Here is a 17,918-nt window from a genome sequence, read left to right as displayed (position 1 = left end):
GATGTTACCAAACTTAAAAGGAAAAGTATCGCAGTGCCCCTCAGCACTTAAACCAGTATTCCCATGTTGAGTTCCGGGGTCACCTGCATCTCAGTTGTGAGGGCTCAGATGTGTGCCATGCTTGCTAAAGTGCCTTCCTCTGCTGCATCCACGCTAGTCTAGAAAGTCTGCTTTTTATGTTCCAGATGGCTTATGTGTGTGGGGACTAGAGTGTGAGGACTGTTAGACCAGAGAAGCAGATACATCCTGCAGTTTCCTGGGGGCTACCATGGGAATATAGAAAGGGAACACTTTGGGTCACCTCTGCCACTGCAGTCACCTGGCAGTTCTAGGCATGAGCATGAATATCTGAGCAACCTCTGTCAGCTCTCGTGACCAGCGCCTGCTCCTTTGTCCTTTTCCATTGTCCCAGAATGTTAGTTCTTCAGGTGTGTATGGCGTATGGTGGCTTCCCTTGACACTACGATGAGTACAGCCTGACACGTTAAACCCTGAAAGACGAACCGTGCTGATTCCATCCTCCACTGCCTCAGTTTCTATTGTATGATGTTCTCTGATGACTGTCCACACAGCTGGCTCTGACAAGCACCAAGAAGAATAGAACGTTTATGGGACTTCCCTGGCGGTCCAGTGGTTAAGGCTCCTAGCTTCCACTGCAGGGGGCACAGGTTTGGTCTGTGGTCAGGGAACCAAGAGCCTGCGTGTAGGGTGGTGGGCCAAAAATAAACTAGGAGGCGCATTTATGGAGCTATGCATGGGAAATGCAATGCTTTGAAGTACCCAAGGAGAAAATGTGAGGACTTTAACTCTGTGCCCCCCCCCCAAAAAAAAAATAATAATTCTGTGCCCATTTTTCAATCATTCATTGCCATCCACATGTGGTACCCATTGAGGACTGGGGTTGATCCAGACTGAGACAAGTAAGGCAAAAGTTTCTAACAAGTTAGTAACCAGTTGATGCTTGGCTCTGTTACTTCCTCATCTCTAAACCTGCCAAGTCAGGGGTGAGATTAAATTGCTCTCTAAAGCCCCTGTGAATTTTAAGCTGCCTCTTAGAACTGAACCTCCCATTCATTTTTCTGCATTGCTGGGAGGGTGGTGGTGGTTTAGTCGCCAAGTTGTGTCCTACTCTTGGCAACCCCATGAACTGTAGCCTGCCAGGCTCCTCTGTCCATGGAGTTCTCTAGGCAAGAATACTGGAGTGGGTTGCCATTTCCTTCTCAGGGGGATCTTCCTGACCCAGGAATTGAATTCAGGTCTCCTGCATTGCAGGCAGATTCTTTAACCACAACCAGTGAAGCTCTAAATGAAATAGGGAGATCAAGAAGAATGAGTTCTCCAGTTTGATACCAGTGATTTCTTCAAGGCTAGGTGGCAAAAAGGCAGTGTGAGAAACAACAGAAAATTGTATTCATGGGATATGTTATTGAAATGTCAGGGAAGTTCTGGAGTTTTTGTTACTGTTTCATGCTGAATTAGACCTATCTAATACAGTCTTTGGATAGACCCCAAAGGCAGCTCTTAGGCAAGGACACAGGGTCAGGAAACAAGAGAAAGCCTGGACAGTGGAGACCTTTGTAGGATGAGAATGAGCCTGATCACAGGAAAGAAGCAGTTAAAAACCAGCATGACATTCTTAAAGGCCAATTACTTTTTACTCTGAGTAAGAGCAGATAGTCTGGGATTCACCTGAGAGCAGAGGGGCCATATGGCTCAAGGTTTCCTGAAGTGGCTTCTGTTATGGCTTCTTGGAGCTAAAAAAATGGCTGCTATCATGTAAGATGAGAAACGGTTTTAAAGATGGTTACTTGGAGAAGAGAAGATACACATTTAGGGCAACATTTCTCCAGCTTAAAAAATAAAAGTATATGTTCTTTTTATGTTCACTTGAAAATTTAAAACAAATGACCAGAAAACATCGGGAAGTTTAGAATATGTTTCTTCCAATTAACCACGCCTCATCCTGGAACGATGATGATTATCTGTAAGTACAATGAGAGACAAGATGCTGGCTATACAACTACTGACCCTGCGTGCCGCAGCTACTGAAGCCTGTGTGTCCAGAGCCTGTGCTCTGCAACGAGAAGCCACTGCAATGGGAATCCCATGCGACACAATGGAGAGTAGCCCTCGATGACCAAAACCAGAGAAAGCCTGAGTGCAGAAATGAAGACCCAGCACAACCAAAAATAAATAAATTTTAAAAATATGCTGGCTTTGGGGCAGAGGTGAAGAATATGAGCGGTCAGGATGACAGGTCTGAAGAAGACACAGAAGCTGGCAAGGCCTTTAGGGATTCATTGAGACTGGGGCTGCGGGGGAAGAAATTCAGGAGGACACCTTCATTGCTGCCTCTGTGTCTGCACGGGTCACTAAGCTCAGCCAAGAACAAACCCTGGGGATAGTCTCTACCTTCTCTCAAAGTGGATGGAATTCTAGGGACAGGTGCCATAAGGAAAAGGCTACAATCCCCCACAATAGAAAATACATATTTATTATAAAATAATGTTTGTTTCATGATGAGAGTAGAAAAATAACACTATGAGCTAGTTAAAAAGCTCTGGAGCTCAGTCTGAGAAATGCGATGAGTGGCTTTTGATCACTCTGGGAGCACACCCTCCTGAGGCACCCCATGTTCCTGCAGGACATGTGGGGCACAGCACACACGGGGAGTCTGTGGCTCAGGTCCTGCTGGAAGCCCAGGGAGCCTGAACGGTCCACACAAGATGCTCTGGCCACGATGATCAAAGAGGAAAACCTGAGGTCAGAAGGGAGCTGGTTCCGAGAAGGGCCAGGAAGGCACCAGCCTTGCCCCTCCCTATTCTGGAGTGTAGAAGAGTCTCCTGGGCTGATGGTCCTGGTTGAGAAGACGGTGCCCAGTGGCCTTATGCTGGGTTTGTTCCCCAGGTCTCTGTGCCGAGGAAAAGCTGCAACCTTTCTCAGGACAACTTGGCCTGCCATTTCTCACTAGTGTGGCTGAAGTATCAGAGGTATGTATGGTCTCAGGCTGTGAAGGCTGCTGGCTGAAGTTTTTGTACTTCACATCCTGTCCATACTGATGGCAGAAAAAAAGAAAGAAAATGTTAAAAAGGCCAGTGAACAAGAGCAGCTGGCCTGAACTGTTCTATAATCCAAGTCTCTTGGCCCCAGAAAGCAAGAATATCTTCCCTAAGTGTGTAACTTCAGGAAAGACACCTTTCAGTGGAAAAAGACACTTTTCTCACCCTTAAACATCCTCTAGAGTCCAGACCCTTCAAGCTTTAGAAGAACAGTGAATCCCTCCCTGGGATGGGAACCCAACCCTCAGGTGATGGGAAGTGGCCCCTTAGCAGCAGTACCTGGAGAAAGCAGTCAGGGTGAGCACCTCAAGCAGGAGCTCTGAGCCACAGAAGAAGAGCAAGATGCCATTCAAGATGGCTTCCAGGCGGAGCACATAGGTCTGCAGCAGCAGGTAATAGGAGGCCATCATGGTGGACGGGAAGGTCAAGGCCACGCTAATACCAAGTGGCATCTTTCGCTGGCAGAGGTTTCCCTTTGTACCTGTCAGACACAATCCACGGAGTCAGCTCCAAGTGGCCTGCTTTCCGTGGCCTCAGAGGAAAAGGCAGGTGGGATGGGATGGACTGGCAAGCAGAGGCAAATGGTCCTGAATGGGGATGTGCAACTTTATTAACAGGATCCCACTGTGTTAAAAACAGGAGGCTTTGGAGCGGCTATGGGATTAGAGTCATTCGCAGAAAGGTCCTGCTCCCAGTCAAGAAACAATGGGATCTTTATTTGAGGAAAGATCTTTTTAATTATAAAAATAATATATAATCATTGAACGCTTGTCAGTTAATATAGAAAATATGGACTTCCCTGGCAGTCCAGTGGTTGACTCTGTGCTTCCACTGCAGGGAGCATGGGTCCAATCCCTGGTTGGGGAACTAAGGGCCCAGATGCCCCACAGAATGGCCAAAAAAAAAAAAAAAGAAAAAATATAGAAAATCATTTTAGAAAATATAGAAATTAAAAGACCCTATGATTCACCGTCTAGAGAAAGTCATTATTACAGGATGAGATATACTCTTTCAAACTTTTTTATGTGTATAGTCACGTGTTGTTATTTTCATTATTATAAAAGTAGAATCATACTCTGCATACTGTTTGGCAACTTATTTAACCATTTAACATAGTGAGACGTCTTTCCACAGGTAACTACCTTTTACTCTATCATAACTCTTTCCACACATAACTACCTTTTTAAATGGCTATGAACAATTCATTGAACCAATATCATAATTTAACTAATCCTGTATTGACAGGTTGTTTCTAATGTTTTGATGTCCAAAAATACATGGCAATAACATCCTCATATAGATATATTTGTGTATCTGTAGAAGTGTGTCTTTTTCAACCAGTTTTAGAAGGGAAATTGTTAATGTCTAAGAATATGAATTTTACCTGGTAAAACCATTAGCAAAAAAGGTTATACTAATTTATATTCCCAGGGATGAGGGAATATAAATACTCACATGAGTGTGAGACCATACAGAACTGTTTCTTACAATTATTTGAATACTGGGCATTTGGAAATCTTTTTAATCTGATGGGTGAAAATGTTACCTTGTTTTTCCAGTTTGCTTTTTGTTAGTGAATTTGGGCATTTTATCATGGTTACTGGTCCTTTGTAATTATTCTTATGTGAACTGCCCATTAGGGTTCCTTGCTAATTTTTTTTTCTTTCTTTCTTTTTTTTTTTTTTTTTTGCCATATAGCATGCAGAATCTTAGTTCACCAACCATGGATCAAAACCCAACCCCCTGAGTTGGAAGCTTGAAATCTTAACCACTGGACAGCCAGGGAATTCCCTCCCTTGCTAATTTTTAAAACTAGCTTTTTTTCTTAGCATTTTATGTGAGCTTTCTTTATCCCTTGTGATATGTGCTGAAAGTATTTTTTTTTTTCTTCAGTGTGTTTAAGGAACATTTTCAGGGATGACATATTCTAACTAATAAGGGCTTGCTCTGTATTTCCAGGAATACAAAACTTGTCCTAGAGAAATCCTTGTTCGGAGAAATGAAGGGGATCTTAGTGCTGACCTATGCAGGCATCTCCTGCCCCGGACATGGAGTTACAGATGAATCTATTCTCCCAAGCAAACCAAAGAGAGGAACAAGGCACTCTTGTAACAGTTAGACAACTGGGAAGGAATTATCTAATGTCATGTCACTGCCCACTTCTGGCCCTGCAGGGCAACACACAGATACATCTTGACCCAAAATATGAAGCAGCTTGAAACTTCAGAGAGGGGGTAATGGGATATACCACCAGATCCAATCTCTTGATTGGTGAGCCTAGGTTATGTACTTTTCCCTGTTAATCAGGTTACGGATACCAGCTCATCTCAGAAAGAATGGAAATATTCTTTGGACCAACACTCACCAAAAAATAGTCGAATTACTTCAATTCCGAGATACAGGAAGAGCATAACCACATCCAGGACTAGATTGGCTGTTGGATATGGGAGCAGGAGACCTGCCAACACAAAAGTCAGAGCTTGCAAACACAGAACAGTACGCAGGAGAACTCCCACACACGTGAGTCTTATCAGCTTTCCATGAACTACTTAGTGAGATGTGGGCAGGATCTGTTAACCTGATGGAGGATGTGTTAACTTGTTGTGGCTGCATTTCTGTTAGAGGGAGGCATGTTGTTATGGGGTTTTATTCCTAAATCGGAGAGTCTATGAGGACTCCACCCTCCACCATTATCAGCTGTACACAGGTACACAGACCACTGAATAGCTTCCAAGGATCATCAATGGGCTGAAAGTGGGGTTCAGCAAGAGGTGATGGGGGAGATTTGGAATGGAGAATCCCACATTTCCCAAACTTAAGAAATTCTTGCCCAGGAGCTTCCTACTAAATCATTCTCAAGAAATCAGCTGATGAAGAGACTTCTACCTTCCAGTGAAAAGAATCCCTAGGGGGCAGAAAAGAATAAAAAATAGGAAGGTTTTTGGTGGGAATTGGCTCTGTGCTGAAGTGGGAAGGGATGTGGGCAAGGGTAGTCAAACCCCAGGCCTTACCTTTATACAGAAATATGAAGAGTTCCAGCAGGAAATAGGTAGCATAATACCACCCATTCAGAAAGAACAGAATTTCCAGCGGGGTGGAGGACAACCGTTTACCTGAAAATGTGAACACAGAGAAAAAGAGATGGGCTGGAGGGCAGCTCAACCTCAGTTATTTCAACGGGTTTTTGTCTAACTTGAAGGTCGCAGCTAATGGAAAGGGCCACTTGGGGCACTTCTGATTGCTGATGAGGAGAGAGAAAGAGAGAGAGAGAGTGTGTGTGTGTGTGTAGGGTTGCTGTGTGTGTAGAGTGTCCGCTAAACTTGACTCTAGGCTTCGGGCGCGAAAGTCAAAGCCCCTTTAAGATCTAACCTCGTTACTATTTGGGAAGGGAAATTGGGGTGCAGAGGCCAGCACTGGCTTGTTTGAAGTCACGTTGCAAATTTGTAACTGAGCTGGCCTAGAACAGGCCCGGCCAAGAATTTGGGGGAATCTGAGACCCGCACCCCGAGACTTTCAGGAACTCAGGGAGGGTGAGGCTGCTAGACCCTGCTTTGGACAAGTGAGGAGTGATGTCCACAATACCCGAGAATAGAGCGTTTATAAAAGTCGAGCAATAGGAGAGAAAGGAGTGGAGTATAGAAGCGATCAGGACCAGCGCCTCACACACCTCCGTAATCTCACCTCGCGGCGCCATCTCCAGTCCCCATGGAAACTGCGTACGCGGCTACCTCTACTCCTGGAGCAGCGAGGCGTTGCCGGAAGCGGGGGACGGAGCGGCCCGAGATTCTGGCCTCTCTGCCCGCCCATCACACTCTATGGTTGCCTGGTGCGAAGGCCGTCTCGTTGCGTCCGCGCGTGCGCGCAAATGGCCTTTGCTGGGGTTTTGACAGGCGACCTTTGACAGGCGACCTTTGACAGCACAGTGGCCACCCACCGAGCTGGAGTCCGCAGGCCCCCAGGGCTGGGAGCAGCTGTTGGGCTTCCCCACCCAGAGTTTACAATGAATCGGCAGAAGTAGCCAATAGTGGTAATGTGACCACAGGATTGGCAAATAGGCCCTAGCCCCACGATTCTCTTTACTAAAGGTCTGACAATGCACGAAAAAAAGAAAAGTGAAAGTGTAGTCGCTCAGTCGCGTCCGACTCTTTGTGATCCTATCGACTACATATAGCCGCCAAGCTCCTCAGCCCATGGGATTTTCCAGGCAAGAATACTGGAGTGGGTTGCCATTTCCTTCTCCAGGGGATCTTCAGGACCCAGGGATCAAACTTATGTCTCTGGCATTGAGGGCAGGCTTTTTACCGTCTGAGCCACGAGGGAATCCCAAACAATGGTATGACAATGCAAGAAAGTGCTCTGGAAATGCGGGTTGGGGGTTGGGGTCTTTTGTCTAGCAAGCAGTCTTTTGGGGGAGGGTAATAGGGGATTTAGTGCGTCCGATTTATCAAACAGGTACTTAGAAGACACCAGAATTAATCAGAACTAGAGGCTTCTTTGGCAACCCACTCCAGTATTCTTGCCTGGGAAATCTCATGGACAGAGGAGCCTGGCGGGCTAGACAGCCCTGGGATCGCAAAGAGACTCCACTGAGCGACTGAGCAGGCAGGCAGAGGATCCTTTCAAGGAGCGTAAATAAGACGGGGAAGATGAAACATGATCACCACGTGACCCCTGACGTGCATGGGAGTTGGGAAGACAAAGTACTGTAGATGGGAACTGAGAGTTTTCAAGAGATGACTGGTGAACCGGGCTTTGAAATCTGATTATTGTTTGGAGCAGTTAGCATGTGTTACCGCCCACAGGGAAGGAGAAAGAAGAGTTTTGATTGGACTCAGGTTGACTTGACTGTCAGCCGCTGTTAGGGTAGGACAGAAAACTCAGCACTCTCAAACCAGGTAATTTGAGTAGAGTGACTTTTTTTTTTCAAGTGTACAATTCAGTGGCATTAATTATATTCACAATGTTGGGTAACCATCTGCACCATTTTCAAAGCTTTTTTCATCATGGTATTGGGAAGCTCTGTAAACATTAAACAGTAACTCCCCTTTCTCCCTGTAAACCTAGGCCCTGCTAACCTTTGATCTACTTTTTATTTCTATGAATTTGCCTAGTCTTTATATTTTAAGTAAATGGAATCATACAATACTTGTCCTTTTGTATCTGGCATAATTCCATTTAGCATGTTTTTAAGGTTCATTCATGTTATAGCTTATATCAGAACTTCATTCCCTTTTATGGCTGAATAATATTCCTCTGTGTGTGTGTGTGTGTGTGTGTGTGTGTGTGTGTGTGTGTGTGTGTGTGTGTGTGTGCGCGCGCACACCACATTCTGTTTATCCATCTGTTGACAAGCAGACATGAGTTTTCACCTTCGGGCTAGAAAAATGCTGCAGTGACCATTGGCATAGAAGTATCTGTGGAAGTATCTGTTTTCAGTTCCTTTAAATATACATCTAGGAGGGAATTACTGAATTTTATGGTCATTCCATGTTTGACTTTAAAAAAATGTTTTTAAGATTTAATGTTCAGATTTTAAAAAATGTGTTAAAAATTAATTGGGGCAAATTCTGTTACAAGTAGGGGTTAAGGAAACGTCAGTGTGTGGCACAAAAGAAACAGCAAGGACTGGACAGTCACAGATAATCTGCTCTCTTGTTAGTGGCATCTCATCTTGGGCAAGTTACTCATGCTGGAGCAGCAGTAGCTAATGTGACAAGATTCTTCCCTAGCACATCGTAGAGAGATGGCTTGCATCTTCCACAGAGAAAGTCCGACGGCCCAGGAGTTCTCCCCAGAGATCTCCACCACTGTACACCTTATTGCTGCTTCTGCTGATCGTAACTCACCAATGTGCACTGGCCTGGATAAGGCATGACCTCTTTACCAGTGAACATTTCACCTTGTGCACCTGCTGCTTACAAGATCTTCACAAGTGGCGGTTTTGGTCATACCTGATTGGTTTGTTCTGGAGAGATCCCGCAAGCACTGTCAGATGTTGAACACTGGGCCGAGGTGGAAAATGGTGTCATTTTGGCCATGAAGTGTCATGAAGTCTGCTGGTAAGTCTTAATGGCCACTCCGGGAGTCGCTTTCTGCCGAGTCCGTGGGTGAGGTGGTGTCAGTCACTGGCCCTGGGGCCTTAGCAGCATTTTGAAACAGTGTGTAGTCCCATGTTTAACTTTTCAAGGAGCCATCAAACTGTTTTCCACAGTGTCTGTAAGCATTTTACATTCCACCAGCACTGTACAAGGATCCCAATTTCTCTGCATCCTTATCAACACCTTTTATTTTCAGTTTTTAAAGTTATTATCATCACTCTCCAAGTAGCTGGGAAGTAATGTTTCAGTGTGGTTTGGGCCTGCAACCTTTTGATGGAGTCCTTGCACCTAGACAGACATCTTGAGCAATGGCATACAAAGATCCTTTTGGATTTTAGTGTACATAGTATCATAGCGTCAGAAAATAAAGATGTGCTACTTCTTCCTTTTCAACCCCTGTACTGTCAGTTTTTCAAGTCACCTTATTGTACTGGCTAAGACCTCCAGTATAATGTTAAATAGAAGTGGTGATGATGGATATTCTTACCAAACATCGGGGGAAAGTATTATATTTCACAATTAATATGCTAATGGTAAATTTTTCTGTAGATACTATCAGTTTAAGAAAGTCCCTTCTTCTTCTAATTTGCTGAAATGTTTGTGATACATTTTACTGGATGCTGTCTCTGCATCTATTGAGGCAGTCTGTTTTCCTCCCTTTATTCTGCTAATGTTATGAGTCACATTGATGTTTAAAGGTATAACCAACCTTGCCTTTCTGGAAAGAAACCAGTTTGGTTGTGATGTTGTGCAGAAAGGAGCTGACATAACAGGCCTGAGATTGCTATCCTTACAAGTCCTACTTGCTAGGTTAGCCTTTGGCTGGTGTCTGTGAACTTGTATTTCAGAAAGGTTTCCATCAATCCAAAATGTCTCACTGCGCCCCAATTGTTTGTGCAAACTATGTGGGTTATGCTGAACACCTGCTTCCTTCTGGAAGTCCGGATTTTTGGTACATGCTAGCAATTCTTAGGGCTTCCCTAGTGGCTCAATGGTAAAGAATCCGCCTGCCAGTGCAGGAGATGCAAGAGACTTGAGTTTGATCCCTGGGTCAGGAAGGCCCCCTGGAGAAGGAAATGGCAACCCACTCCAGTATTCTTGCCTGGGAAATCCCATGGACAGAGGATTCTGGTGGGCTACAGTCCATGGAGTCACAAAAGAGTCCGACATGACTTAGCAACTAAACAACAACAAGCTGTTCTTAGTTTGCAGATTTTTTTTTTAACCACAAGTGAATGTTATGAATTTTGTCACAGATACAACTAATTAATGATGAAATACTTTTCCCTCTTTATTCTGCTGACTTGGTGAATTTCACCCATTGATTTTTAAATATCAAACCAACCTTACATTCCTGGGATAAGCTCCACAATCTAGCTGAAGCTTAATCAACTAACTTTTCAAAGAATTAACTTTTAGTTTCATATATTTTTTAATCTATTATTTACCCATGTTCTTTTTTTTCTGGTCTTATGTTTAATATAGCCTTCTTTCTTCCTACTTTGGGCTTAATTAGCTTTTTCTGATTTAAGGTGAAAAATTAGACATTTGGTTTTAGATCTTCTTTTCTGACAGAAGCTGCATCAGATGCATTTTTTAAAATATTTATTTACTTGGCTATGTCAAGTCTTTGTTGTGGCACACGGGATCTCTGTTGCATCATGGGGAAGCTTTCATTGTGGCACATGGACTCTCTAGTTGTGGCAAGCAGGCTTAGTTGTTCTGCGGTATGTAGAATCTTAGCTCCCTGACCAAGAATCAAACCTGCATCCCCTGCATTGCAAGATGGATTCTCAACCACTGGGCTACTAAGGAAGCCCCCATGATATGGATTTTTAATGTTGTATTTTCATTATGATGTCATTTAAAGTACTCTCTAATTTCCCTTATGGTTTTTTCTTTGTGCTGTGCTATATACACTTAGTTGCTCAGTCATGTCCAACTCTTTGCAACCCCATGGACTATAGCCCGCCAGGCTCCTCTGTCCATGGGGATTTTCCAGGCCAGAATACTGGAGTGGGTTGCTATGACCTCCTCCAGGGGATCTTCCCAACCTAGGGATCGTATCCAGGTCTCCCGCATTGCAGGCAGATTCTCTACCGTCTGAGCCTCCAGGGAAGCCCGGTTTCTTCTATGATCCATGATGACTTACAAGTATAATGTTTAACTGGTAAATATTTAGTGGTTTCCCAGTGTGGCAGTTATCAACATACTGGTCCTCAGCTTCAGACAAACACCTCAGTACCTGTTCTGCAGTCATGGACTAGACTGAAAGCATGTCCCTTTCAGTGAGCACCATCTTAGGCTGCGTCAGTAGAGGGCACTGGATGGACACTGCAGGAAGAAAGGGGCTTTGCTTCCTGGTTCCAGCCTGCGATGTTTTGGTTTTTCTTGCTCCTGCTGCACAGTCAGAGGTGCATATGTGTGGGGACATCCAGAGGTGTTCTGCCCCAGCTGCGTGCCGGCAGAGGATGGGGAGCTCGCTGGTCTCTTAGCCCCAGCCCAGGCCTGGTGATCTTCACCTTGCCTCTGCCTCTCACCTGCAGCAGCATCCTGATCCCCCGTGTCCCCCTGCCTACCGGCCTTGGCTTCCTGCACCCCAGAGGTTGTTCCCTAGGGCTCTTCCCGTGTGAACTCCACACCCTCCAGACTCTGCCCCTGCCCCCTGCAGGAGTGCCTCAATGCTTCTGCACACCCGCTCACCAGTCTTGGCTCATTTCATAAAAGTGAAGATCCCTCGGGTTCTCCCAACAGAGACATGATGTGCCTCTCGTGGCATTCTACACAACATTGCATCTGATCGAGAAACTCATTTCACAGCAAAGGAAGTGTGGCAATGGGCTTATGCCTCTGGAAATAACTGGTCTTAACTACACATACTTCGTTGCCTGGAAGAAGGTGGTGTAATTGAAAAGTAGAATGGTTCACGGTAGACTCAGTTATAGCATCAGTAGGGAGACAACATCCTGAAAGGATGCGGGTTCTAATTCACGGAATGAAGTATGTCTTTGAATCAGAGACCATTATATGGTACTGTTGTCCCCCCAGCCAGTACACATGGGTCCAGGATTCAACGGGTAGAAGTGGGAATGACTTCTCTCACTATTACACCTAATAAACCACCCCCGGAGTTTTTTGCCTTTTACACTGAAAAATTTGAGCCTGCTGATTTGGAGATCTTAGTTCTCAAGTGAGTCATGTTCCACAAGGAGACAGAACAATGTATTACTGAACAGGAGAATGAGATTGCCCCCTGGTTAATCTGGGCTCTTTATGCCACTAAGTCAAAGAACAAAAAGAAGGGGGGGCATCCAACCTACTGACTAGAATGATTGATCCTGAGTCTCAAGGGAAAATTGGTTGCAGCTACACAAGGGAGACAAGAAGGACTATGTCTGGAACTCAAGAGGATGCTCTGGGGCACCTATTAGCACACCCATGCCCCCCCCTCCAAAAGCAGAACTCAGATACTTTAGGAATGAGGGTTTGGGTTACTCTAACAAGGGCTTCCCGGTGGCTCAGTGGTAAAGAATCCACCTACTATGCAGGAAACATGGGTTCAACCCCTGGACCAGGAAGATCCCCTGGAGAAGGAAATGACAACCCACTCCAGTATTCTTGCCTGAGAAATCCCATGGACAGAGGAGCCTGGTGGGCTATAATTCATGGGTCACAAAAGAGTCAGACACAACTTAGTGACTGAACAACAATAGGTAGAGAACCCAGAGCAGCAGCAGAAGCTCGAGCTGAGGGAAAGGGAATTATCAACATAGGAATTGAAGAAGGAAGCCATGGTTATCAACTACAACTTTGTGACCGGTTACAAAAGTGACCAATTACAAAAATGAGAGCTCTGGTAGTTTTTTGTGTTTCGTTGCTCCTTGCATGCCTGTGTTTTGGGGGCTTCCCTGGTGGCTCAGTGGTAAAGAATTCACCTGCAATGCAGGAGCTGCAGGAGACACAGGTTCAATCCCTGGGTTGGGAAGATTTCTGGAGGAGGGCATGGCAACCCACTCCAGTATTCTTGCCTGGAGAATCCCATGGACAGAGGAGGCTGGTGGGCTACATTCCGTGGGGTCACAAAGAGTCGCACACGACTGAGCGACTTGACACACGTGCATGTGTTTATCTGTATATACTGACCACTTTCTCCTTTTTACCTTTCTATTGACTATTGGAGGTCAGCTTCATAATTTAATCTTTATATAATAGGATATTTAGTGAGACCATGGCAAATTTGTGGAGTAATTAATATAGTCAGCTATGGATACAGTGACTGTTGGGACTGTATGTCTTCTCATTTTAGGGGAAGAGTGAGAACGTCACTTTAAAAAAATACATTTATCTATTTGACTGCATCGGGTCTTGGCTGTGACACGCAGGTTAGATGAGGCTGCAAAATCTTAGTTGTGGGGTAACCCTAATCCTAACCCTAGTTCCCTGACCAGGAATAGAACCCAGGCCTCCTGCATTGGGTTCAGTGCACCAGGAGGGAAGTCCCAAGAATGTCGCTTTTAAGAATAGATACATGTTGTCAGTAGGAATGCAACATGGAAGTTCAAATAAGTGTAGAATGGTGCGTGAAAGCTGAGTAGCTGAAAAGACGGACATGAGCTCTGCATTTACCTTCAGAACCTGTCCTGTGATTCTGGACTGGACTCGGCATTTCTCCCTTTCAGTGAGTACAGGGGTAAGCCCTGTCTGTAGAGGGCGCTGGAGGGATATTGAAGGAAGCAAAGGGCTTGTCTTCCTAGCTCCCATAAGCTCTGGTTTGTTTTTCCTGCTCCTGCGATGTGTTCTCAGCGGTGCAAGTGGATGTGTGTGAGGACAGCTAGGATATCAGATGGTCCTCTCCAACCACGTACCAAGAGCGGGCACTCCCTCGGCAACCTCGCGAACCTGGCCATGCCTGGTGACCACTTTGCGGTGGCCCTCCTGTCGAGGATACCGCGTGCTCCAGGCCTTGGCATGCATGGCAGTTCCCTAACTATGCACTTGCCCCCGCAGCCTTGTTTATCTCTGCCCTGGATCACCCTTCCCCAAGCCCTCAGGCATGGACAGTGTGCATCCACAGTGGGGCCCAATTCCACATGTCTGCTCACCAGCCTTGGCTCTTCTCCCCAGAGGGCTGATTCCTGTGGCCCTCCATGCCCTGCATGGACAGCATGCACGGCAGGCCTTGTGCACCTGGGGCATCCCTACTCTTTGGGGGCACCTGCCCAACAGCCTTGGCTCAGCTGTGCCCCAGGGGGTTGTTTCCTGCCTGGCAACTGTGAACCAGCTCTGCCTTGGCCAACCAGCGGACTTGTTTATTATTCAGTGGGCTGCCGCGAGGCCTAAACCCCAGATTTGGGGGTGGGGGACCCTACAAAGTTTGTCTTCAGCCCTCAGGTACCCTTTTAGAATTCTCTGTACATTTTTATAGGGCTTTCCAGGTGGGTCAGGGGTAAAAAATCTGCCCGCCAGCGCAGGAGACACAGGAGAGGCAGGTTCGATCCCTGGATTGGGAAGATCCCCTAGGGGAGGAGATGGCAACCCACTTCAGTATTCTTGCCTGAGAAATCCCATGGCCAGAGAAGCCTGGAGGGCTACAGTCTATGGGGCAGGGGGGGCAGGCATCGCAGTCAGACACGACTGAGTGACTAAACAACATTACATTTTTATAGTTCCCCTCTTATAATTTAAGGATTGTGTTAAACCTGCCATGTTTAAATTACTAGGTGGTTTCTGTCTTCTGATTGGACTTAGACTGAACCACCTAGTTATCTTATTGTTACTGATTTCTAACTCAAGTCCATTATTGTCAAAAAACATGCTCTTTCTCCTTTTTAAGGAGATACAATACTGATTACTGTTTTATGGTTCAGCATGTGGCTTGCACTGGTCATTACTCTGTGTACATGGAAAACACTGCATTTTATATTCATAGGTATTATAAATAACTTAATAAGAAAAACATTTTAAAATAGTCTTTATATTTACTCAGATACTATTTCTGATGTACTCCATCCCTTTCAGAGGATCTGAGTTTCCATCTGTTATCATTCCCCTTCAAGCCAAATAACTCTTTTAGCATTTCTTTATAGCGCAGGATTGCTGGCAACAAATTCTCTCAGTTTTATCTTATATCTGAAGTATATTTTTGGTAAATTTAGATTTCTGAGTTGACCTCTTTTTCTTGCAGCACTTTAGAGATGGTGTTACACTCTCTGCTGGCCTCTGATTTCTGGTGAGTAAGCAGTTGCTAATTGTTGTTCTTCTGTATGTGGTTTGTTTTTCTCTTGCTGCTTTCAAGATATGCTCCTCATCTTTAGCTTTTGACTATGATGTTCCTAGATGTGGCCTTTCTGTGTTAATCAAGGTGGCTTTGTGGAGTATCTAAAATCTGTACATTTCTTTTCATCACATTTGGGGAAATTTGGGCTTTTTTTTTTTTTCCTGCTTTCTTCCTTCTTTTTGCCTTCTAGGATTCTAATCACACATTTGTCAGACTGACATTATCTAACTGGCCTGGGAGACTTTTAAAAAAACTCTTTTTGTCTCTGTTCTGCAGTGTGGGGAGTTTCTATCAGTTTACTTTCTAGTTCATTGACCAGTTCTGTAATCTCTTTTGCTGTTAAATCTATCCATTTGATTAAAAATGTTTCAGTTGTTGTAATTTTTATTTCCAGAGTTTCTATTTTTCAAAAGTCATTTGTTTCTTTGTTGAGGTTGCCTATCTTTTTATTCACTGAGAACATAATTTCACTGCTTCTTTATTATCCTTGTCTGTTAACTCCAGTATCTGGGTCACCTCAGTATTGGTGTCAGTTTTGAACGTTAAATTGTGGAGACTCTGGTTTGTGTTATTTGTCTCCAAAGAGTGACGCTTCTTTTATCAGGCAGTTAGCTTGGGTGGACTCTTGTTGTTTAGTTCTTAAGTCCTTTCTGGCTCTTTTTTGACCCTGTGGACTGTAGCCCTCCAGGCCCCTCTGTCTGTCTGTAGGATTTCCCAGGCAAGAATACTGGAGTGGGTTGCCATTTCCTTCTCCAGGGGATCTTCCTGACCCAGGCATTGAATCTGGGTCTCCTGCATTGGCAGGCAGATTCTTTACCACTGAGTCACCTGGGAAGCTCATTTTGGGTGGATATACAGTGCAAATCACACTTAAGGGGCAGCAGCTCCAGTCTCGGTTTAGATTTTCTGTCTTTAGCTGAGTTGCTTGAATCTGAACAACACATCTGTGGTCCAGAGCTTGGGCAGAGATGTGGGCAGACAGAACTTGGTGGTTGCTGCCTCTTCCCCTCTGAGACTCCCATCTTTTCCTCCAGTGGCTTCAGTTGCCCTGGCTCAGTACTTGTACTGTGACTGTCCACCAGCATAATGTACCTACTGCTTTGTCAGCTGCCAAGTCATAAGCAGCAAAAATAGGAAACTTTCTCTGCACAATTTCCTCCTGAGTGTGAACTCCCCATCAAACTGTCTCCCTTCATTCTCCAGTAGTCTTTAAGTAGCTGTTTTTCATATCATGTTCAGGTTTTACAGCTATTTGTTGGAGGGGTCATTCTCAAGCATAGTACTCAGTCATTATTAGACATCCTTAGGTGTAGTCTAAATAACTAATCTATTTCTTCCATATTTTCCTCTATTTCTTGAACATATAAATTTAAACTCCTTTTCAACCTTCTCAACAATATTTGGCTCACCTGTTTCTATTTTCTACTTTTGCTCTGGTTTTAAATAATATGGTCTTATCTCTTGACTTGCTAGTGATTCTTACTGGAGTCAGAAATTGTATATAAAAAAAATTATAGCACCTCTAGATTTTTTTTTCCAGTCTTTTCTCTGTTACACCAAGAGAATGGGGGCTGATCACCTTAATCCACTCAGAGACCACATGGTTTGAGGTTGCACTGGGATTTTAATAAGCCTCAGTCTGCCTGTTTCACCTTGTTTCTATTAAGGAGCCCTACTGAGCTTTGAACTGAAAGACCTGTGTGTTCACCAGTCCCTGCCCCGTCATGGGTCCTGAATTCTAATCATCAGCACCATTAGTCTGCCAAAAATTCGATTGTGCTTTTCAGAAGTTTGAGGTCTAGCTTTTTATAGCTTCTGGCCCTATACAGCTTCAGAGTTTGGTAAGTATCTTAAAGAAGAAATGTGTTACGTCCTTGAGGCTCTTTCAGTCCCCAGTTTTGTTCTTCCAGTGTTATGAAAGCACTAAGGTCCACTGGCTCCTCTGGTCCCCTCTGCCTGGGCAACGCTTGGATCCTCAGCCTCTTGCTCAAACCGAGTCAGCAAATGCTCCCAAGGGAAAGTCTGCTGCAAACTGTCAGCTCACGTCCCTGGTTCTACTTCAGAATTTTAGGCCCTTTCATCATCTTTCCTTCAGCAATTCTCTAAGATCTTTTAAGACGACTTTCATATTTTGTCTGGTCTTTCTAGTTCTCTAATAGAGCATTGGTCAGCTAGAAGCAACTCCATGCGATTAAAAGTCAGCCTTTTTAAAAGTGTTTATTTTCTTCCTTTGATCTTTGAAAACTAACTGCCCCAAGCAATCAATTTACATCACATCTTAAAAATATATTCCTACTGCTAAGTGAAAAAAGAAAAGCAAACTATGTTATGGCATATTACCCATAATCACAACTGTATATAAGATATAAATACATACCATCAAAAATATGATATTATTCATTTCTGGGGTAGGATTAGTGATTTTTTCTTCTGTAAAAATGTTTCTGAAATGTTACACTGTCTGTAAGAAATTATACAACTAAA

The 17,918-nt window shown here is 44.5% G+C and overlaps 1 protein-coding gene and 1 pseudogene across 1 annotated transcript; both read right to left on the bottom strand.

The window, feature by feature from the left end:
• Positions 1 to 807: 807 nt before the first annotated feature.
• On the bottom strand, positions 808 to 6,816 carry TMEM216 (transmembrane protein 216). Its single transcript, XM_065936510.1, has 5 exons — positions 6,741 to 6,816; positions 6,071 to 6,172; positions 5,425 to 5,517; positions 3,339 to 3,540; positions 808 to 3,055 (listed from the first exon to the last, which is right to left on the bottom strand). The coding sequence occupies exons 1-5, from the start codon at positions 6,751 to 6,753 to the stop codon at positions 3,040 to 3,042; spliced, it is 426 nt and encodes a 141-aa protein (XP_065792582.1). The 5' UTR covers positions 6,754 to 6,816; the 3' UTR covers positions 808 to 3,039.
• Positions 6,817 to 7,544: 728 nt separating this feature from the next.
• LOC136169604 (protein Mdm4 pseudogene) lies at positions 7,545 to 9,429 on the bottom strand (annotated as a pseudogene).
• Positions 9,430 to 17,918: the final 8,489 nt, after the last annotated feature.

Source organism: Muntiacus reevesi, chromosome 5, assembly GCF_963930625.1.
Source record: "Muntiacus reevesi chromosome 5, mMunRee1.1, whole genome shotgun sequence".
Lineage (NCBI taxonomy): Eukaryota > Metazoa > Chordata > Mammalia > Artiodactyla > Cervidae > Muntiacus > Muntiacus reevesi.
The sequence above is the reverse complement of the archived record's forward strand: the minus strand, read 5'-3'. Positions and strand labels throughout refer to the sequence as shown.

Excerpts from the sequence above, each read along its gene's own strand:
- TMEM216 (XM_065936510.1), bottom strand. Across the intron at positions 5,518-6,070 it reads CTTCATATTTCTGTATAAAG|GTCTCCTGCTCCCATATCCA; the intron begins GTAAGGCCTGGG and ends TTGTGTTGGCAG. Across the intron at positions 3,541-5,424 it reads AGTAATTCGACTATTTTTTG|GTACAAAGGGAAACCTCTGC; the intron begins GTGAGTGTTGGT and ends TGTGTCTGACAG.